The sequence below is a fragment of the Dermacentor variabilis genome, chromosome 8 (assembly GCF_050947875.1).
Source record: "Dermacentor variabilis isolate Ectoservices chromosome 8, ASM5094787v1, whole genome shotgun sequence".
Taxonomy (NCBI): Eukaryota; Metazoa; Arthropoda; class Arachnida; order Ixodida; family Ixodidae; genus Dermacentor; species Dermacentor variabilis.
The window spans coordinates 170,326,420-170,349,609 of record NC_134575.1 but is presented as its reverse complement, the minus strand read 5'-3'; the positions used below and the strand labels follow the sequence as shown (position 1 = coordinate 170,349,609).

Below are 23,190 nucleotides of genomic sequence, written 5' to 3'. Positions count from 1 at the left end.
TTCTCGCGGTCGAGATCGTCCACGGCAATCTGCCACTAGCCTGGCCGAAGGTCAATAGAGGAGAAATAGCGAGCATCGTGGATGCAGTCAAGGGCGTCATCAATCCGAGGTAGGGGATACACGTCCTTTTTGGTAACCATGCTAAGGACCATGCGTGGTATAATCCACGCAAAAGCACCATGAGCCATCCTTATTTTTTACCAGCGCAACAGGTGACGCCCATGGACTACATGACGGTTCAATAATGTTCTTGGCAAGTATTTTGCGAACTTCAGTGTGAATAACTTGACGCTCAGCCGGTGATACTCGATACGGACGGCGATGAATAGGAGGGGCATCGCCGGTATTAATGCGACGTTTAACAGCTGTTGTTTGGGCCAAAGGACGATCGTTAAATTAAAAAAAATACCTTCGTAGGAAATCAGAATGCGGTAGAGCGCACGAGCGTGCTCGGAAGGCATGTCGGGTGCAATCATTTTTTGTAAGTTGGCGATGGCACAAGTTGCCGATTGCGACGGTAGAGGAGGATCGGCTGAATTGCCGTCTACTGAAATCGATGCTACAGAGTGATCCTCGAATGAGCAAAGTTGGGCCAGAGACATCCCGCGTGACAGCACTTGAGTATTCAAGCCAAAATTGACCACTGGCAGGCAGACGCAATTCGCCGTAATAGATAAAACCGTATGAGGTACTGTGATCCCGTGTGTAAGGAGGACGTCTTGTATAGGAGCCGCGATGTAGTGACCGTCGGGTACTGGTGGGGATATCACGAAGTCAACGTAAGTCAGTGCCGATGGTGGCAAGCGAACGAAGTCGACGGTACTGAGGCGAGTAGGGTGTTGTACAGCAGGATCCAGAACAAGCAGGTCGAGGCGGAGAGTACTGGCGGAGCAATCGATGAGAGAAGAATGTGCGGAGAGGAAGTCTAAACCGAGGATGATGTCGTGGGAACAGTGAGCGATGACTGTGAATAGCACGGTAGTGGAGCGATCGGCGAAGGAGACGCGGGCGGCGCACATACCAATTACAGGGGCTGTTCCGCCATGGGCGACATGGACAACAGGTGTCGTGGCGGGCATGATTATTTTCCTCAGCAAGTTACGAAGGTCAGCGTTCATTACCGACAAATGCGCCCCAGTATCTATGAGAGCAGATACAGGAACACCGTCGACTTGCACGTCAAGAAGGTTCGGACGAGTGGGCAACGTCAGGAGAGGATTTGGCGGCGTAGGGAGCAATGCAGCGTCACCTCGAGGCGCTGCATCGTCTAGTTTTCCGGCTGGGAGCGGCGTCCGAAGGTAGTCGGCGAATAGGGGCGACGGGGCTAGGAGGCAGTGAGATTGTCGTCGTTGGGGCGAAGGCGAACGAGAATAGGGGCGGTTCGGCGCAGGAGAACCGGTGGCGGCATTATCTAAGCGGGCAGCATAGAGACGAGAAAGGCCACCTGGGGGGCTAGAGTAGGCAGTATATGTAGACTGGTTCGGGGAACTCCAGCGAGTGCGACAGTGCCGGGAAATGTGCCCAATTCGATGGCAGTGAAAACAAGTTGGCTTGTCGTCTGCAGTGCGCCATTCAGAGGGGTTGCGGAAACGTGGTGGATAAGATCGTGCGGGACGGGGCGGAATCGAAGAAGCCGGGTGGGTATCAGGGCGATGGGCCGAGCAGATGGTGTGAATACCCATGTTGGCGAACTCCTGGCCGACAACTCCCTGGATCAGGGAAACAGTGACTGCAGGTGCATTGGAGGGGCTGGAGTCGAAGGCAGCCGGATAGGCGGCCTCAATCTCACGCCGGACGATCCTGGTAACATCGCCAGTGTTGTTGGGACGAGGAGCGTCGACACAGGAAGATGTCGCTGGGGTGTTGGGCAGACGGGCAATCTGTTGGTCGATACGTCGGCTTTTAGCGAGTTCCAGGCGGCGGCACACTTTTCTAACTGCATCCACCGCCGCCACGTTGTTATATACGAGCAAGTTGAAGGCGTCATCGGCAATGCCTTTGAGGATGTGGGAGACCTTAGCGGATTCAGCCATGCGTGCGTCAACTTTGCGGCACAGAGCCAAGACGTCCTGAATGTACGAGACGTAGGGCTCCGTTGACATCTGCACACGACCGGAAAGCGCCGTCTGCGGGGCAAGTTGGTGACCGTAGGGGTTGCCGAACAAGTCTCGGAGCTTTTGCTTAAGCGAATCCCAACTTGTGAGCTCATCTTCGTGCGTCCGATACCAAACTCGAGGTGTGCCACCGAGGTAACAGACTACGTTGGCGAGCACGATAGTAGGGTCCCACCGGTTATTGCGGCTGACGTGTTCGTAAAGGCTGATCCAGTCCTCGACGTCTTCCCCATCTTTCCCCGAGAATACGCCAGGATCACGGGGAGCGGGGAGAGTGATGCAGGTCGTCGAAGTGGCAGCAGGTGTCCGAGCCGGCGCAGTCGAGTTGTCGTCGCCGAGAGCCATGAAGGAAGGCTCGACGTACCGTCCACTGCGAAGCTCCGGGAAGAGGTACAGGGAACGTCCACCTCCACTAGATATGTTACGTAGGAAGACACCGACGAAAAGATATTTACAACTATATTTACAAGGCAATACGCCGCAGTCGGCCAAGAGGCGACAGCCCGCGCTAGCTTACAATCGTCGTCGTCGTCTTCTTACTGCTCGGCTCTTCGTCATTGGAAATACTATCACGTAGCAATATTGTTCTTGCCATTTACCATTAAAATGTGGAATGACCAACCTATTTGTAGGCGGCAATTGCCACACGATCGTTTAGTAACGAAGCTCCCTGTACATGTGACATGTTGACTGTACATAATTTTTGTGTACTTACATACTCCTGCCTTGTCCTGGTCAGAGACAGCAGCGTTTACAAATAAATAAAATAACATAGAGATTTGCACAGTTCTCTTCCTGGTCAGCAGGTGTGTGAAGCACAAAAATAGACCTAGCTCAACAGGTTCTAATGCCACAATAACCTGGTAACTCCTGTGTAACATAACCTATTGACAACAACCTACTCAACTTGAATGTTTTTACGTGCAGGTGAGGACCCTGAAGAATGAAACTCAAAATCCCCTCTTCCTCAACGCAGGGGATTTCTTCCAAGGCACGCTATGGTACTCTATATTGAAATACAACATTGTGTCAGCTGTAATGGCAAACATGTCATATGACACTGTGGTAGGTACCTGTATTCAAAATACGTTAGCAATAACGTCAAACCGAAGTCAGGCCCACAGTCCCCTGCAGTTGCGGTGCCCCTGACGAAGCCGGCGGTCAGGCCTGTAACGCACCAGAGGGTGCAAAAGATCTCTGGATCCGGACAGGCTGCCAATGGAAACTGACTCTGGCAAACTTTAACACCCGAACTCTGTTGAGTGAGGCTAGTGAGGCTTAGCAGCACTCTGAAGAACAATCAGACATTGTTTGGGATATCATTCGCCTTAGTGAGAATAGAACTGGGGAATCTTACACAGTGCTGACTAACGGCCGCGTCCTCTGCTATAGAGATCTCCCAGATAAGAAGCAATACGGGATAGGGTTCCTAATACATAAGGACCTAGCGGGAAAAATTGACGAATTCTACAGAATTAATAAGAGGGTAGCACTAGTCGTAATCAAACTAAAAATGAGGTATATATTAAAGGTTGTACAAGCCTATACGCTCCAACATTCCGTCCCAATGACGATGCAGTAGATCAGTTTTATGAAGATGTTGAATTAGCGACGAGAAAAGTCCAAACTCAGTGTACTGCACTAATGGGCGACGTCAATGCAAGCGTGAGGGAAAGCTGGCTGGTGAACAAGCAATTGATAACTATGGCGTCGATTCTATGAACGCTGGAGAAGAAGTGCTGGTGGAATTCGCAGAAAGAAAAAATCTGCGAACAACGAACAGCTTTTTCAGGAAGCGTAGGAACAGAGAGTGGATATGGAAAACACGTAATTGTGAAACAAGAAATGAAATTGATTTCATAGTTTCTACCGATCCGAGAATAGTGATAGGTACGGTAATGTGCAGTGGTCATAGGTCAGTGAGCGCTACGATTCACCTCAATTTGTAGAGAGAGAGAGAGAGAGAGAGAGTAAAATTGGTCGACAAGAAACAGGTGAACCTATCGGCAATAAGGCTAAAAGCAGATAAATTCGGCCTGGTACTTAGAAACAAATATGCAGCCTTAGAAAGGAGACATAAAGATGACATATATTTAATGAATGAAACTGTAACTAAGCTAGCTTCAGAGAGAGCAAGTGAAGTTGGAGGCAAGGCCCGAAGGCAACGAGTAGGCAAGGTCTCCCAAGTAACAAAGTACCTAATAAAGAAATGAAAAACAATGAAAGTTCCTAACTCAAGATATGAGATAAAATTCGCGGAACTGCCAAATCTGATCAACGAGGTGAAAATAAGTGATACTGGAAATTATAACATGAGAAAGAGTGAAGAAGCCGTAACAAATGGACGCAGCGTGTAACGAGCGAAAAGAAAATTGGCATAGGACAAACCAAGATGTATGCACTGAAACAAATCAAGGTAATGTCATCAGCAATCTCGAACGTGTAGTAAAGGATGCAGAAGAATTCTCTATTGACCTGTACAATGCCCAGAGGACTCAGGGCACGTCCATTCGAAACAGTAATGAACAGAGCACAGAAATACCTCCTATATCTAGCGACGAGGTCAGAAGAGCCTTGCAAGACATGAAATGGGGAAGAGCGGCAGGAGAATATTGAGTAACAGTCGATTTATTCAAAGATAGGGGAGACAGTGCTTGGAAAACTAGCAGCTCTCTATATGAAGTATCTATCGACTGCAAGGGTGTCAGAAAAGTGCAAATACGCAAAAATTGTACAAATCCACGAGAACGGAGATGTTAAAGAAATAGAAATTTAGAAGTACATAAACTTACTCTCGGTAGTATGTAAAATATACACCAAGATAATTTCCAGTAGAATAAAGGCAACACTAGACTTTAGCGAACCAAGGAAACAGGCTGGCATCAGGAAGTTATATTCTACACTGGATCACATACATGACATTGTTCAGGTAATCGAGAAATCCGCAGAGTGCAATCGGCCTCTCTATATGGCTTTGATAGATTGCCAAAAGGCATTTGATTCAGTGGAAAGGCTAGCAGTCATATATATATATATATATATATATATATATATATATATATATATATATATATATATATATATATATATATATATATATATATATATATTGTTACACACGAGGTGTTTAACACAGAACCAGATGAATCTGGTTGATAGGCGCGGTTCTTGAAGAGCGGTCTCGCGGCAGCTTGGCCAACGCCGTTTTTTTCTTTCTTCTGGTTGTCTGCGCGGCAGGCGTGGTTCATGACAGCTTGTAGCATTTCCCCGCTGGCAGACGAAGCCCGCCGGGCGAGTGAGTCATCTCGTGGGTTGTAACGCCTCAGACGCACGACGTGCGTCACTTCAGCCTTGGCCGAGCGTCGTCCACTGCTCGTGAGACGCGCAATGCGGTAGTTTACATCGCTGAGGCGCTCCAGAATAACGTAAGGGCCGACGTAGTGGGCGAGAAACTTCTGGCACAAGCCACGCTTCCGCAACGGCGTCCAGAGCAACACAAGGCCACCAGGATCGAAGTAAACGTGGCGGTGACGCCCGTCATAGCGGATCTTGGACCGCTCCTGCGATGCTAGGGTGCGCAGCCTAGCGAGGCGTCGCGCTTATTCTGCTCGACATAGGATCTCATCAATTGATTCGTTGTCATGAGCGAAGTAGGGAAATATGGTGTCGAGGGTGTAGCGCGGCGGACGAGCATACAGAAGGAAAAATGGTGAGTAACCAGTGGTCTCGTGTCTCGCGGTATTGAAGGCATAGGTTATGAAAGGCAAGATACTGTCCCAATTCTTGTGTGCTTAATCGACGTACATGGACAGCATGTTGGCAAGTGTTCTGTTTGTGCGCTCGACCAGACCATTAGTTTGTGGATGGTAGGGCGTTGAATGGCGGAAGCTACATGAATACAGACGAAGGGTTTCTTCAACCACGTCCGCGGTAAACTGTCGCCCACGATCGCTGATTACTATGCGAGGAGGTCCATGTCGGAGTATAACGTTAGCCAGCAAGAAGATAGAAACTTCTGTAGCTGTGGCCGATGGCAATGCGGCGGTCTCACAATAGCGGGTAAGGTGATCTACGCAAACGATCCCTTGGAGGATCGCGGGAAAGGGCCCAGAAGATCTATACCAACTTGCTCAAAGGGGACGCTAGAAGGGGGGACTGGTTGAAGCAGGCCGTGTGGCGCTTGTGGCGGACGCTTGTAGCGCTGGCATTGAGAGCAGCTGGCGACGTACCGTTCAATATCTTTCCGCATCTTAGGCCAGCAAAGACGTTCTTGAGCCCGGTAGAGTGTTCGCGTGGAACCAAGATGACCGGAAGTTGGGTCATCGTGCATGGCGTGTAATACTTGGTGGCGAAGGTACTTGAGGACAACTAAAAGGTAGCGTGCACCGGTGGTCGAGTAGCTCTTCTTATACAGCGCGCCACCATCACGTAGGCGAAAGCGACTGCCTGCAGGTGACTCCTGTGCTGCCGCGAAGAGCGGTTGTAAGCTCTCGTCCTTGTGCTGCTCGGATATGACGGTACCCATATCCGGAAATTCCGGGGACACAAAAGCGATGTATTCATCAAAATTGTCCGCATCACATTCAGTTCGAAGTGGCATCCGAGAGAGACAATCAGCGTCAGCATGTCGCCGGCCACGTTTGTAGCAAATAACGAAATCATATTCCTGTAGGCGGAGGGCCCAGCGCGCTAGTCGTCGTGAGGGATCCCGCAGATTCACAAGCCAGCATAGCGAATGATGATCTGTTATCACAGTGAAGGGGTGCCCATAGAGATACGAACGAAACCGTTGCACGGCGAAGATGACCGCCAGACACTCTTGTTCGGTCACTGTGTAGTTTCGCTCGGAGAGGCTCAAGGACAGGCTAGCGTAGGAGGTCACGTGCTCACTGTCGTCAACACGCTGAACTAGCACAGCACCGATGCCTACGCCGCTGGCATCGGTGTGAATCTCAGTTGGTGATGAAGGATCAAAGTGCCGTAGAATTGGTTGCGATGTCAACAGGAACTTGAGCTGGCGAAACGATGAGTCGCAATCTGCAGTCCACTCAAAGGGAACGCCTTTTTGGAGAAGGCGTGTAAGGGGATGAGCCATGTCAGCAAACCGGGGAATGAATCGGCGAAAATAGGAGCACAAGCCCAAGAAACTTCGTAACTGCTTGACAGAGTTGTGTACTCTAAATGCTTCTATGGCCGTAGTCTTTTGTGGATCTGGTCGGATGCCTTCTTTAGCGACCAGATGGCCTAGCACAAGAGTTTGTCGTTCACCAAAACGTCATTTCTTTTAATTGAGCACAAGGCCCGCTTTCTCCAAGCAGTTCAAGACCAAATCCAAACGTTTGTTGTGCTCACTAAACGTTCGCCCGAAGATCACAACGTCGTCTAAGTAGCACATGCAAACTTCCCATTTTAAGCCGCGTAATATCGTGTCCATGAACCTTTCGAACGTTGCGGGTGCGTTACACAACCCGAAAGGCATCACGTTAAACTCGAATAGTCCGTCGGGTGTTACAAATGCTGTCTTTTCTCTGTCGTCCTTGTGTATAGGAATTTGCCAGTAACCTGACTGTAAATCGATTGAGGAAAAGTAAGATGCCGCAAAGAGACAGTCGAGGGCGTCGTCAATTCGTGGAGCGGATATACATCTTTCTTAGTGACGGCGTTTAGGCGACGGTAAACAACACAGAACCGCCACGTACCGTCTTTCTTCTTCACCAATATCACGGGTGCTGCCCAAGGACTAGATGATTCTCGAATGACGCCTTTGTATAGCATTTCTTGGACCTGATCGCTGATTATCTTGCGTTCTGACGGGGATACACGATAGGGTTTTTGTCGGATGGGCTGGGCGGCTCCCGTGTTGATGCGGTGACGAGTTCTGGACGCAGGAATTGATGGCGGGCCATCGTGCTGCGCAAAGTCGAATACCGAGGTATGTTTCGTAAGCGGGGCCATCAAAACTCGACGCTCGTGATCGCTGAGTGACTTGTCAATCATGGAAAGTATCTTCGAGCTCCCGGGGCTCGAGACACTGGTTGCTCCTCCATCGGTGAGCTTTTTAAGTACTGCCACCGATACGGGCGAGTCTTCCTGACACGTGGCAATCTTTAGGCCTTGCGGTAGCACTGCCGCTTCAGTGGAACAGTTTAGCGCCCACAGCCCCACGCATCCGTTGGTCACTGAGACTACGCAGTGCGGAACTAACACGTTTTTCTTGAGGCAGTTCTGATGTACAGGTTCCACTGCAGCGTCGAACGAGATAGGAGTCGGAGATGAACAGGCGACGGCAACACGCATCGCGGATAAGGCGGGCACAACTGTATCCTCAGACACGCACAGCACACTCTCCGGCGAGCTTCGCCTTCAAAGAGCACAGGTGAAACACTGGTGTCCACACTGAGTTCTCCCGTCCGGCAGTCAACATTCGCGCCACACAATTGCAAAAAGTCAATCCTCAGAATCACGTCATGCGAGGAGCGAGGAAGAACAGTAAACTCTGCATTAAAAACATTCCCACCCAATGACACATCCACGTTACACACACCAACCGGGTATAATGATTCACCACTGACTCCAAGGAAACTTGTGCACTGGTCCCAACGAAACATAACCTTGCGTCCCAGAAGGCCTTTAAACCCCACACTCATGACGGAGACAGCTGCTCCCGTGTCGACTAAAGCCACTGTAGAGACCCCATCAATCAGTACATGAACCTTATTCTTTAGCATGAAAATAGTTGGAGGTCGGCAGCACACATTTTCCAGCGACGTCACCTCCATCGGCCGCGCTGGCTAGTTTCCCGGCGGGGGCGACACGAAACGGCGCCGAGGCGATGGTGACGTGAATCGCGGCCGAGGGGATGGTGATCGGGAGGCTCGGAAGGCTGGTGGTGGCGTCAGAGTACGGTCGGAGGCAGGGGAGCGGTAGCGGTTCCGGGTTCTTTCTTCTCCAAGGTAAATCTCCTGGGCGCTGCATCGGTCCTCTCGAAAGTGGCTTCCTGAAGTGGAGTCTCCTGGCCACTGAGTGCGCAGTGTACGACCGCTAGACCGCATAGTCGGCGCTGACGATCCGTAGTTCAATGCTCGGCGTCGGCTACAGTACCTAGCTATATGGCCAGGCATGCCGCAGCAGTAACACACTGGCGAAGGGCGAACTTCAGAATGCGGATTGAAGTATTCTGCCGAAGACATCGGTTGAGGGTAACGAGGCTCTTCCCCTTGAAAGTCGTAGGTAGCGGCGAGTCTTCATGGACGAAAGTTGTGTGGGCGAGGATCAAAACGTTGAGCGGGCGAATCATTGCGTGGTGGTTCGGCGGTAATGTAGTGCGGTTCGTCTCCGGAGCCGTTAAGATCCGCGACGTTCACCGAGTGGTTCCAAGTAGCCGAAGGGGGTTCCCAAAGAGTGTCTTGGAAAAGGGAGGGACTGCAACGTGGCGCCGCATAACGTGCCTGTTCTTCATTTCGCTGTAGCTCCTCGCGGACTATCTGGCGGATCGCGGACGAAAGATCTGGGAGCGGAGGACTCGTGTCGACACTTGCTACAGTTGTTACATTGGCCAGCCGTCCAAACTTTGGTGTAATTCGGCGAGTCTTCAGCGCCTCGAACGTACGGCAGTGCCGTATCAGTTCTGATACAGTATGCAAGTTCTCTTTACCAATGAGGAAGTTGTAGACGTCTTCCGCTATTCCTTTTACCACGTGCCCCACTTTATCTTCCTCTGTCATATGAGGGTTGGCGGTTCGGCACAACTTCAATATTTCTTCGATATAGGTAGTGCAAGTCTCGCCGGGTACCTGAGCTCTCTGGGCTAATGTGAGTTCCGCACGTTTCCCCTTTGCGTCCGAGTCACCGAAACACTTTTTGATTTCCTCAACGAAGCGTGTCCATGTAGTCAGCATGTCCGCGTGGTTGTCCTACCATACCAGCGCCGTGCCGGCCAGGAAGAAAACAACGTTCCTAAGCTGACTGGCAGCATTCCAGTTATTGTATTGGCTTACCCTTTCGTAATGGGTTAGCCACTCATCCACATCTTCCTCTGTCTTCGCCGAGAACGTGCGTGGCTCTCGGTAGTGCTGGATAGGGACTGGGCTTGCCGAGGCACTGCTAGTGAGGGTATTTTGCTCTGTAGCCATGATGGAGCGCGACGGCGAAAGTCCGGCGAGGCGACGGCTTCGCCGTAGCTCTTGTGCTGGTGGTTCCGTTGTAGGTCGTGGGAGTTACCCCGCACAGCTCCACCAAATGTTACACACGAGGTGTTTAACACAGAACCAGATGAATCTGGCTGATAGGCGCGGTTCTTGAAGAGCGGTCTCGCGGCAGCTTGGCCAATGTCGTTTTTTTCTTTCGTCTGGTTGTCTGCGCGGCAGGCGTGGTTCATGACAGCTTGTAACAACATATATATATATATATATATTACGGAATGAAGGAGTACAGATCGCTAACATAAATACCTTGGAAAATATCTAGAGCGATTCCACAGCTACCTTAATTCTGCACATGAAAAGTAGGAAGTTACCTATAAAGACAGGGAGACACAGTCTTTCCAATGCTATTCGCTGCGTGATTGGAAGAAGCATTCAAGCTATTAAACTGGGAAGGCTTAGGACTAACGATAGACGGGGAATATCTCAAAAACCTTCGGTATGCCGCCGACATTGTTATGTTCAGCAACAGTACAGACGAATTACAACAAATGAAGAATGAATGAAATGAATGAAATGAATGAGAGAGAGTGTAAGACTGGGGTTGAAGATTATTATACAGAAGACAAAAGATAATAATGAATAGATGGGCAAGGGAACAAGAATTCAGGATCGCCAGTAAACGTCTAGAGTCTGTGGTGGAGTACGTTTAGCTAGGTCAATTATTCACAGAAAATCCTGATCATGAGATGGAAATTGATAGATGAATAAAAATGGGTAGAATCGCATACGGGAGGCATCGCCAGCTCCTGAGAGGAAGCTTACAACTGTGAGGATACCGGGCCGACGGCCAGGTGGCGTAGAGTCGCAGGCGAAGAACGCCGTGGATTTCCCGAAATAAACAACGTACTTGACCACTATCATTGAAAAGGAAGGTTTAGAATCAGTGCATTTTACCGGGGCTGACATATGGGACATAGACTTGGAGACTGATGAAGAAGCTTGAGAAAAAGTTGAGGACCGCGCAAAGAGCAATGGAACTAAGATTGCTAGGCATAACTTTAAGGTAGAGAAAGAGAACAGTTTGTATGAGAGAGCAAACTCCGCTATAAATATATCGCCATATATATCGGCTAAAAAATATCGGCTATAGCCGATATTTTAATTGACATTAAGAGAAAGAAATTACCTGGGCAGGTCATGTAATGTGCAGGTTAGATACCCTTTGGACAATTAGAGTTACAGAATGGTTACCAAGAGAAGGGAAGCACAGTCGAGGACGGCGGAAGACTAGGTGGAGCGATGAAATTAGGAAATTCGAGGGCGCTAGCTGGAATCGGTTGGCGCAGAACAGGCGTAAGAGGAGATCGCAGAGAGAGGCCTTCGTCCTTGCAGTGGACATAAAATAGGCTGATAAGGGTGATGATAAGGATGATGAGGTCAGGCTTTCTAGAGCATAAGGTTGTCTTCGGCATTGCGAAAAGACCAGTCTTTTAACTTCTGTGTACTGAATATATGTCCAAACTCCACGAATGGAACATTTTATATGTTCTCGGGTAATTTATTAGTGAATGAGACTCCAGGCTTCCAGCCAATGAGGACTAACCGTAGTGGGGAACGCATGTTGCGGCCGCCGGAAGTATTTAAGGCAATCTAACGGCATCAACCAATAAAACTCTTGTTCCATGCAGATGTGCCTAATGTTTTGCGAGGGCCAACAGTGGGTTAACATGTAAAAATTGGCATGACGTTTACATGGAATTAAAATAGCTACACCCCCATAAAGGGTTGATTTGTTTTTAAACCTGAAATTGCTTTTAGCTCTCGTTTTCAGTACCTCGAAGAGACCATGAGTCAAAATCCTGAGCCGTTATCCGGACACTCAAAACGAGAATGGAATGAGTAAATCCTGGAAACGTTTTGAGAACAAACCGAGTTCATCTGGGCAACCACTCAAAACTTTAAAAAATGCGACATTTGCTCCTCAACCCTTTGTACAGGACTGCATTACATGCGCTAGGTACTGCCCAAACAAGTAACAAAAAATATTATATACGAGATCTTCCTAATGCTTGTTCCCACTATAACTCAAACTGTTACTTCTAGCATGCTGACACTTTATTCGTTATTTCCTATAGGGAGGTTCACAAGGCAGATACAGGGCACTATACACTTGATTGACATCTTTTGGCGCTGAGAAAGATTGCCTGCACACTTTCAACGCCAGCAGTCCGTGAATTCCGCGGCGCGGACGGTGCGCCGCCGATGGCTGTTTGGCTGAGGGGAGTCTTGCAATGAGGTTCTGGCTGCGACAGGAAACATTTGCGTCCGTATGGATTAGTGCACTGTATTGCGTGGTGCGGTGTGGCGTGGTAGATGTGCCCTTAAGGACATGCACTAAACACATTTTAAGATCGTGACCACTATCATCTCCAACTAATCTGCTTTGCCGGTAGCAATTTCATGCTTAAATCTAATCGATTACGGGAGAGCCAGAATTTTTTATATTTCGCTGTATTTATTGCGTCTACCTGGGCAGCAACTGATAAAGGCAGGCAACTCGTATTGTTGCCTTATATCATCACTTTTACCCAAATTGTTTTGACATATTTGAGATTCTGCAAAGGAATATTGCATTTCGCTCATTTTTTTTATTAAAGCGGGCCAGCCAGCTCCAGGCACGTAAATTCTTTATGTGAAGTGTGAGGTATTTGTGTGGGAGAACCATTCTATTGATTAACGTATATCTGCTATAATAAAGATGTAGTTGAGCGCCAACTAGGGTGATTATTGCTTCCCATCGTCACCAGTTGTCATTCATAATTGTAGAGCCATAGATAGCAAGCACAATTATAAAATGTAAGGCACGAACAGTGACATTGCATATTTCTGCTAAGTTAGCCTATAAGCTACAAGCTATTGAATAAAAGTTATACGCTATTGTAGCCTATAAATAGATTTACAATATGGTATGGCGATCTTATATATATCCTTTGCAGCATTGAGAAAGCTTAGACTTACGCCGGATATACACAAACGTGTGGACCGCAAAGATATAAGAATCATCAGGCAGGTATCAAGGTGACTTTACTTAAAGATTGCTTCGCGGATTTATTTGTGAGTGACAGAGCAATTTCTTATTTCAGTTTAGACATTTTATGAAACTATTGCTTTCCGTATGAGACTATGAAGCATAAGGACGACATTGAATGGGAAGAGCAGTGTCAAACTGCTAGGCCGCGATACATTGCTGCTGCATAGGGTTGGCTTTTCTTAAGGCAAGGAACAGTCGGTTTATGGGCAGCAGGCATTGGCCGCGAGCGTTTGCCATGCGCCAGCCACTGGAGGGCTGCTCCCCAAGAGCGAAGCCATTACAGCAAGCAGGGGTGATGCGGTGAGCTCTTTCTGCTGTCAGAGAGTAGGCGTAACTGAGGTGGAACAGTATGCAATTGTAGTGGGAGAAACGATGTTAGCACAGTAGGAAGGTTTCAGACGTTCCAACTCTGTAGATTTCAGGTTGCTTTTTATGTCGACTTGAGTCGCATCGCTCTAAGACTGCAAATAGTCCAAAATAGTGACAATGGAAGGAAGGACGAACAAGGCAGTGCTTGACAAAGGCGTGAGTATACGACTTTTGGTCGGAGCACACATACATATGTCGGGAAGCACCGGGAAACATGGTTTAAGTCGCAAACATTTTAAGAGGGTCTGCAGCTGGTTGCACACAGCCGGCCGTAGGCATCACAAAAGCAGCAACATCGAAGACTATCAGGGATGATACAAACTCAGCGCTCGTGCAACTGAGGTCCGACTTCAACGCACAACAGATACCCAGGAGCGTTAGAGGCAAATGCTGAACCCATCAAGAAGACATCGAATGAAATGTGAGGGCTGACTTAAAGTGAGGATGGAAATGCTCGACGAGATCATTTGTCTGTGGATTACATACCACTATGCATAACCGAATCATGCCAAGCAGATGTAATCGCTTCGTAAAAAGTGATCACTGGAAGTATCATCCACGGTCTATTACGATGGCGGTAGGGAAGCCGAAACGTGCCACCTATTCCGACAAAAATGCTGCTGTTAGGGTGGTCGTTCTTATGTACGGGTGGGAGACTGCTTCAAGTCGCTGAGTAAATCAATTGACGCAGGTTAACAAGTACCAGTAGCCTTAGTAAACTGCCGTTATGTCAACGTGAAACGTGGTGAAACGGTCATCGGGCAATGGAAACCTCTAGGATATGTTAGCGATTTGCTTCGGCTCACAGGCAAGCGTCACAAGTGCGGAACCAGTCTCCTGTATCGGCTTTCATGCGTGGCCGCACAAAGTGAGACACAGGGAGACTTTGCGAGACATGAAGAACCGGGTGTCCAAAGTTGAGCAAAACGTCACACAGCTGCTGACACGACGCACCGGTAACTAAGGTTTGCTGTACACCCGTTGAAATTTGACAAGCAAATTTGATTACGTCATTCATTTGCATATGCTAGAGCTAAAGACAAATATTGGAAGTGAACAAGGGACGAAGTCCGGTGTCCATTAAATATAGCTCAGGAATCGTCTGAACCTTGAGTAGAGACGGCTTGGTGGCTGAGGTTAGTGTGTCGGCAGGGATACTGCTCGGACCAGAAACGTGCCGAATAACAGTGGGAAATTACGATACGAACGATCGATGACGCACTTCGCTTAAAATTCCTGGACTCCATGTGAAGTATGTCACTGAGGGCGCGTTATGGTGTACGGGAGAAGCTTGTGACCGGTGTACATGACGAAATGTTTGCCCTCAAAAACTTATCACAAATGATGCAGCGCAAGGTATATTCCCAGGATCTGGCCCGTAGACGGTGTTTTGCGTTTGGGTCGGGTTCAAGCGTTTTTAGAAAAATGTCGTTGCTGGCAAGGAGTCTGATTATTTACAGCTGAATCACGCCCGCAGCTATGCTCGAAGTCAAAATCACCAGTCCGAGGGGTGCGCCGGGTATTGGATGCCTCGAGGTGGTAGCATTGGTCAGGGCATGGTTGATTGAGCTTAGGGGATCATCACAAGCAGACTGTCCAGCATAGGTAGCCGTAGCGTCTTTGACCCTGATAAGCGGTCAAGTGGCGGGACGATGATGGCACAGCTCCATGTAAAGGGGTGGTAGAGATTCATCAGTCCAAATAACCAGCGTAATTTCTTCGAGGACGTGGGCCTTCGAAAAAATATGATGGTTTGCACCTTACTTCAAGGGGCCGTGTGCAGTGACGTCCACGTGGTGACCGGGGAACTGGAGATCCCGTTTCTCGTAGTTACTTTTCGGCACGTCATAAATAAGGCCGTATTGGGAGGGGTGCTCGAAATGCATGTGAATGTCCTCCGAGTGCTCTTGGGAAACAAAGCTGGCTGTCAGCAGGTCATTCCCGTAGGCGAAGGAAACAGAACAAGCGCGACGTAGTAGATAAAGAATTGAAATGATTTTGCAGCCTTCCATAGGCATCCATAAGATCTCGTAGAAGCCGACCCTTGTTGCTATGGTAGGTTTCGGAATGTCCTTGTCTGCCACTGGTATTTGATGATAGGCCCCCAATAAGCCGAGCTTTGAAATGATGCGGGATTTATGCAAGACTGCGGTAATGTTTGCAATATTGGGTAGTGGTTACCGGTTCGGAATAGTATTGGTTTTATGGAACCAACAATCCCCACAATGTCACCAGTCGCTAGTTTGGTTCGGTACCATGTGCAGAGGGGATGCCCAGTTGCTGGGAGATAGCTCAATAATCCCCAGCTATAACATGCATTGGAATTCAGCACCTGGTAGCCTGAGCTTGTCCGAGGCCAGACTACTGAAGCGAGAAAACTCCGGAGAGCCCACGGTGGTTACTTAGTAGTTTACTTCGTGGTGCGCGATCTGCTTCAGGTCTGCAGAATGCAGGTAACCTTGTTCTTCACAGGAAATCAGTAAGCTGTAGATGGCAGCCACGTCTTGCGCAGGTGCTAGTGTGGCAGCTAGGTGCTGAGTTTAGTCAGCATGGCTCCATGTATTTGGGTGATTGCGTGTGACAGCTGGGGTTATGAACCGTGGAGCATAAGGCGACACTACCTGGAAAGAACAATGCCAGACTGCTAGAATACTACGTCTCGATTAGTGCGCCACTGCGGTGCCTTTTATTATGCCAAGGAACGCTCGAGTCGCACGTAGCACACATCAGCCATTCGCCGTGGCCATGTGGCTGCCGTTAGAAAACATCTATATCGGTAATTTTCTAAAATCATCCTTTTCAGTTTGTGATGTTTCGGCCATAACATCGTGCCTAGAACCTTCACCAGCCCGTTTCTTTCTGAAACAACGAACATAATCGGCAACGCATTTTCTTAAGATGGTTTCTGTCACTATAGCGTTATAAGTATTTTTATGCAGGAACAAAAATAGAGATATGCAAATAATAGTTCAAGTACATTGTTTCTTTCTTACGTTTTTGTCTGCGGGAGACATACTAGGTTCTACTGTTCCTAGAAATTGCTTTTTAAGTATGCCAGAATTGTTGGATGTTTCTTTACATGACAAAGTACATTTCTGAATGCTGCAGCGATATTGTAAGGATTGTTTTGTTTAGGACCTTGTAAAACATATACATTTTAACAGAAGCACTGAAGCAATAGCTTCCACCCCTTCTTTTCAGCATAGTATAAGGGCCTCTAAATGAAAGAGAGGCTCATTGGTTAATCTAAACTTCTCAGGAAGTAGCTTGTGTAGGTAGGCGCAGATTAGTTTATATAAGTCCAGAATGCCAGCCAATGCTCGTGTCATATAAGTGAGGCAACTGGATAATAAGGCAGAGCTCATAACGTCTCCCGCTTAAAATTTTTCTATGCTGATTGCTATGATATTGTTAGATGAATCGATGACTAGGTGAATACACTGGATACGATAAAATACCCTAGCAGATGTGCGGAATATCGCCCGACTTCTACGTACACCACTGCTCCAAACAGGTGTGGCACACCCTTCTAAAGTCCTGGAGGTCTACTGCGCTGCTACCGCAAATCTATCTAAACTTTGCAAAGGGTTTTATATTCTTTATGCTTTTCCTTCGCTCTACCGTGTGTTTTTAAACGCAGTGGCTATATTTAAGCTTAACCTTTCTATAGGGTGTTTCACTAAACATGACTCAAATTTAAAACAGGAGGCCAAGCTTACACGCATGTGATCAACGGTCTATCGCTCTGCGTCATTTTGCATGATGGAAGGCATCTTGAGGTGCAAGGAGATGATGTTCTATTAGTTAGCTTTAAGAATGCAAATGTTTACATATTCGTTTAAAGCCTAAGTTGTATTTCATATGATGTAAAGTGCGGTCAGAAACACGCAACGGAATTGTTTTCAGCAAAATATATTTTACCTGGTTGTTTCTTTTTCTTGTTCTGAAGAAAGTCGGCACAAAATGACAGAAATGATGTTTGTACGCCAACTCAGCCGGGCAGGACAATGTCATTTGCAGGCGACGAAGATGAGCTGAAATGCGATGAAGAGTATACTCTTTTTAGACGTTAATGTTCGCCTTGATCGTCCAGCATCTGTTACACATGAATGTGGTAACTTGTCAGTCACATCAGTTCCAAAAAAATAGAAATACACCTAACAGTGGAGCTCTTCTTCGTGGTGCAAATAATGTTGTGATGCGGCCATCGGCGCAATGCACCGTTAGAGTTTCGATCGAAGGGATACGCCACCATATCCAGTTCGTGGTGTTGATTTCCTGTGCTGACATGCTTATACTAGGGTGGGACTTTCTCTCTTCGGCGTCTGCTTTCATCTTGTGCCGTCAACGCCTCGTTAACTTGACAGAGGCCGACCGTTTCGACGACGTGCACGAACCACTCTTTCGCTTACGATCTGCTGACATTCTTATGGTGCCCCCAGGTCGCGAACAACTCCTTGTAGTTAACTCTGACATCGCCGATGGTGACGTTTTAGTTCTACCGTCAGCCCATTGCTTATCCAAAGGGATTGCTCTGGCACCCAGCCTTGTTCCCTTTACCAACGGCACGGCCACTTTGGCTGCACTCAACACTACCAATGAGACAGTTCTGCTTTCTAAAGGCGCCGCTCTCATTTGCGTCTTGGACACACAGACTATCTCTGTGGTTACCTTGGCTACTGATGTTTCACAACCCCCCACAGCTATGGATCCGGTCCCTGCTTCTGTTCTCGCTAGTACCATCAGCTCCGATTTAACGCCACAGCAGACGGGGGAGTTACTGGCGTTGTTATCCAAGCATAACGACTCCTTCGACGTACACTCTCCTCTTCTGGGACAGACTTCTGCGACGGTTCATCGCATACACACAGATGGAACTTCCATCGTGCGCCGGCGGCCATATCGCGTTTCTTCCGCTGAGCGCCAGATTATCGATACCAACGTTGCCGACATGCTGAAAAGTAGCATAATCGGCCCATCCTCAAGCCCTTGGCCGTAACCTGTCGTTTTGTTGCGTAAGAAAGACGGCTCAGTGCGATTTTGCGTAGACTGCCGTGCCTTGAACAATATAACCCGCAAAGATGTATATCCACTGCCCCAAATCAATGATGCATTAGATTCATTACAAGGCGCGGAATATTTCTCCAGTCGTGATCTACGCTCCGGATACTGGAAGGTACCATGCACGAAGCAGACAAGGAGAAAACCGCCTTTGCCACACCCGATGGACTTAAAGAAATTAATGTAATGCCGTTCGGCCTGTGTAATACTCCCGTCACATTTGAGCGGATGATTGACCCCGTACTACGGGGCGTAAAGTGGAAGACTTGCTTATGCTACGTTGACGACATCATCACATTTTCGGTGACCTTCCGTCAGCACTTTCAGCGCCTCGACAAAGTCCTGACATGCCTCTCAGCTGCTAGCCTTCAGCTGAATACAAAGAAGTGCCACTTCGCCAGCAAAACCATTAAAGTGCTCAGACACCTTGTCAGCACGGAGGGCCTTCGACCCGACCCCGACAAGATTACCGCTGTCCTCCAATTTCCCAGGCCTCAACGCGCCAAAGACTTGCATAGCTTCCTTGGCCTAGCTTCGTATTTCCGGCGCTTCATACGTAACTTTTCCACCATTGCGGCACCGCTCCATCAACTCCTTCCTTCTGGAGATCCCTACGTAATGTCGGACGTATGCCAAACTGCTTTTGACGCCCTCAAGCGCGCCCTCAAGTCCGAACCTGTGCTTTGTCATTTCGACAACACCGCACCCACTCTTCTACATACCGACGCCAGCGGACACGGTATCGGCGCTGTTCTTCTGCAACGTCAGCAAAATTCTGAAGAACGTGTGGCTGCATACTCAAGTCGCACGCTAACAGCCGCAGAGAAAAAATATACGATTGCCGAGCAAGAGTGTCTCGCTGTTGTTTGGTCTGTCCAAAAATTTTAGCCTTATCTGCATGGCCGCGACTTTATGGTCGTTACTGACCAGCACGCCTCGTGTTGGTTGGCGACGCTAAAGAATTTAACGGGACGTCTCCGCCGTTGGATACTTCGTTTACAAGAATACGATTTCAACATCACCTACAAGTCTGGAAAAAAACACCAGGATGCCGATGCTCTGTCTCGTTGTCCCCTACCACCGTCTTCAAACGCTGCTTGCTTACCACCTTTCGTGAGCAAACCGCAGGGCGCATTGCCTTCATTCCCTTCGCTCGCTGCTCTCGACCGGCTCCCATCCAGCCATTCTCATACGGTTGCCTCTAGCCAACATAATGACTCCTACTGCCACTCCGTTATGGAACGTATTCGCGGACCATCTCGCACACGTTACGCTTGGCTCCGTCGGCAGTTGAAGACTTTCAAGATCGAAAATTCGATATTGTACCGGGACGTGTTTCATCCCGAAGGAGACCGTTGGGTTCCTGTCGTTCCCCGATCACTTCGGGCCCAGATATTGGAGACCTTTCACGATGATCCCACTGCCGGTCACTTTGGCGTCCATAAAACCTATGAGCGAATTCGCAGCCGCTTCTCTTGGCCTGGACTTGCAACCAGCGTGGCGAAATACGTGGCTTCCTGTTCGCTCTGCCAACAGCGCAAACGAGTGACCTCACCTCCGGCTGGACAGCTCCAACCTGTCCCGCGTCCTGAAGCTCCTTTCGCAGTCGTTAGTATCGACCTCTATGGACCGCTACCCTTAACCACCGGCGGTAAACGATGGATCGTCACAGCTGTAGACCACTTGACACGGTACGATGAAACAGCCGCACTAATTTCGGGATCCGCAGAGGAGGTTGCAGCCTTTTTCTTGGAAGCCATCTTTTTACGGCACGGAGCCCCACGTGTCCTGTTGAGTGACCGTGGCAGGACCTTTCTCTCTAAACTTCTCGACGATGTTCCCCGTGCGTCCAATACCATCCATAAAACGACTTCCAACTACCACCCTCAAACTAATGCTCTCACAGAGCGCCTTCATCGCACGCTGTCCAACATGATACCCATCAACCCTGACCACACCAATTGGGATGTCATTCTACCATTCGTCACTTTCGCCTACAACACGGCCGTCCTACGCACTACGTGGTACTCGCCCTTTTTCTTTGTGTATGGTCGCCAACCGCTCACTGTCCTCGACGTTTCTTTCTTCGATGTCCCCGTGCATTCGTCCACATAGTGTGTGAGCAGTTCGTTTCGCGCATTGCCCGGTGTCGCTAACGTGCTCGCTTCAACACCGACGCCAGTCAACAAGACCGCAAAATTCGCCATGATGCATCTCACCGTGTCGTTTCCTTCCACCCTAAAGACGAAGTGTTACTGTGGACCCCAGTTCACGCTCCTCGTTTGTGCGAGAAATTTCAGTCCCGTTTTATCGGGCCCTACATTGTTCGGGAACAGACTTCGCCAGTGAAGTATCGTGGCACTCTAGTTGTTCCACCTTTGGACGGCCGCTGCCGTGCGACAGAGATTGTGCATGTTTCGCGTTTAAAGCCTTTCACACGGCGTTTCCCGCCGCAACCAACGGCCAGGTTGGCCGCGTCCACCAGTGGCGTAGCCAGAAATTTCGCTCGGGGGGGGGGGGGGGGGGGCGCTCACGTTGGAGCTCGGCCTCTTTACAATTTTGCCTAGGGATCAACCACATGACCAACAACTGCATTGCCATCGTCAAAGATGCTGCAAACGAATTCTTGGACGCTACGTTCTCCCAAGACAAGTAAAATGTGTTTTTTTTTATAAGAGAATATATTCGTATGTCTCAAAAATTGTGCCAGAAATAACGGCTATCAACGCTTCCAAGTTTTTTGTCTGTTTAATAAGAAAGAAAATAACACACAAACTTTAGAACTATGTCAATGCAAAATCAGCAAAGCAGTGCATACCGCGGATGTGGTAACTGTAAAGGCGGGGAAATAAACAAGCTGAGGACAAATATCTTAATGAAACTTCAAAAACAAGAAAGGGGCTGACAGATGGAATGGCACACTGTGGTATAAAGTTTGTAAACAGGGATAAGGTGCCTCAGAAAGGCTGGCCAACGTTTCGATAGGAGGACCTATCTTCGTCAAAGGCGGCCTCGTCATCCTCGGCCTGTTAGTTTTAAAGGGTTAGTGCAGTGACGTCACGTGCGGTTGTTGTCGCTGACGGCTGGTTTTAAAGAGAGAGACTTCAGAGGAAACGAGCGCTGTCGTCCGACGTCTGTGAGCTTCGTTCCCAAGACAAGGGGACAAGAGCCGGAGAGTGGGAACGCGGGGAGAAAAGAAAGAAAGGCAGATAAAAAAGGAAAAAAAAGGAAAAAGAAAAAAAAGGGAGGGGGGAGCCAGGGCGACACCAAGACAGAAAAAAGGGGGAGAGAGAAAAAAAGAAAGAGAAAAACTAAATTTTAAGTTAAAAGACGGGGGCTTGGGAGCGTGTTGGGGATGCGAGAGGTTAGGAAGCATTCAGGGGTATCGTTGGCGGCATGTTCTTGTTGCACTAGAAGAGCCGGTCAGGCGGTCAGTGCTCGAGTAATACAAAAGAAAAAAAAAGAAAAAAAAAACATGAGTTGAAAGAGTGACTTGAGTAGCATAGCAGTAATACGTCGAGTAGTTTTGAAATAGTTAAGATGGCGACGAGGAGTCTGCGGTGCAAGGTATGGGGTGACTAAAAGGCAGCGACATGGTCTTTCAAGGGGCATTGCCCCAGTCGCTCAACGTAGGTGTCGTTACGGCGGCATCCAGAAATTGCGATACTCTGGGTTTAGGCGCCGAAAAAGGCATATTGACTTCGGAATGTGTTGATGAGGGGGTTTCAAAAAAATATATAAAAAAGGAAGGGAAAATAGAAGAGGAGGGGGGACCGAAACCGGAATAAGAAGCAGGAGGTTGACATGCGCAGAAGCGGGTGGGGGCAAGTGTACATGGAAGAAAGGGGTCGTATAGTTGATACAGATGTAAAAACGTGAAAGAGTACAATAAATTGAGTAGTGGGCAGGAAAATTTTTTTAGAAATGGAGGAGTAGGTGAGGTTAAGAATTCAAGTTAGCTGGTGGTACAATGTGTTTTGTGTCTTGGCTGATGATATGAGAAATTCAGATTTAAGTTACCACTTTTAAAGATTCTAAGTTGCCGCGTGCCAAATTAATTCCTGTCGGGTGTAGGCACTTTGTCATTCAAGAACCTAGTTTACATTTTTGTACATATGCAACTGCCAGGAAAAATCTCAGTGACGCTGTTCTTCGTTTCAATGTACTGCGCAAGAGCAGCTGTCACCGGTTGTGTATTGTAATTGCACCGAAATTGTAGGCGCAACACAGATCACATATAAAAAGCAGCAGTTATGCAAAATATACATTAGAAATGCGAAGTGCAATGGAATTCACAAATGCGAAGATAAAGCTTGATAAAATGCAAAAAAAGTGTCTCTGTAAACAAACCTCACTGCAAGTACCCAGAAAACCTTGCAACAAGATATTTAAATATACGTATAAGTATCCA

General features: G+C 48.3%; 1 protein-coding gene across 3 annotated transcripts in view; it reads left to right on the top strand.

The window, feature by feature from the left end:
• LOC142590722 (protein 5NUC-like) overlaps nt 1-23,190 on the top strand; it is a 190,049-nt gene that overhangs the window by 27,858 nt on the left and 139,001 nt on the right. For 2 of the 3 annotated variants that reach the window (XM_075703150.1, XM_075703151.1), the window contains exon 2: nt 3,042-3,179. The exons of the other annotated variant lie outside the window; for it this stretch is intronic. In XM_075703150.1, the coding sequence (XP_075559265.1) occupies nt 3,042-3,179 (138 nt within the window). The remainder of the gene's footprint in view (nt 1-3,041; nt 3,180-23,190) is intronic. 3 annotated transcript variants of the gene reach the window in all.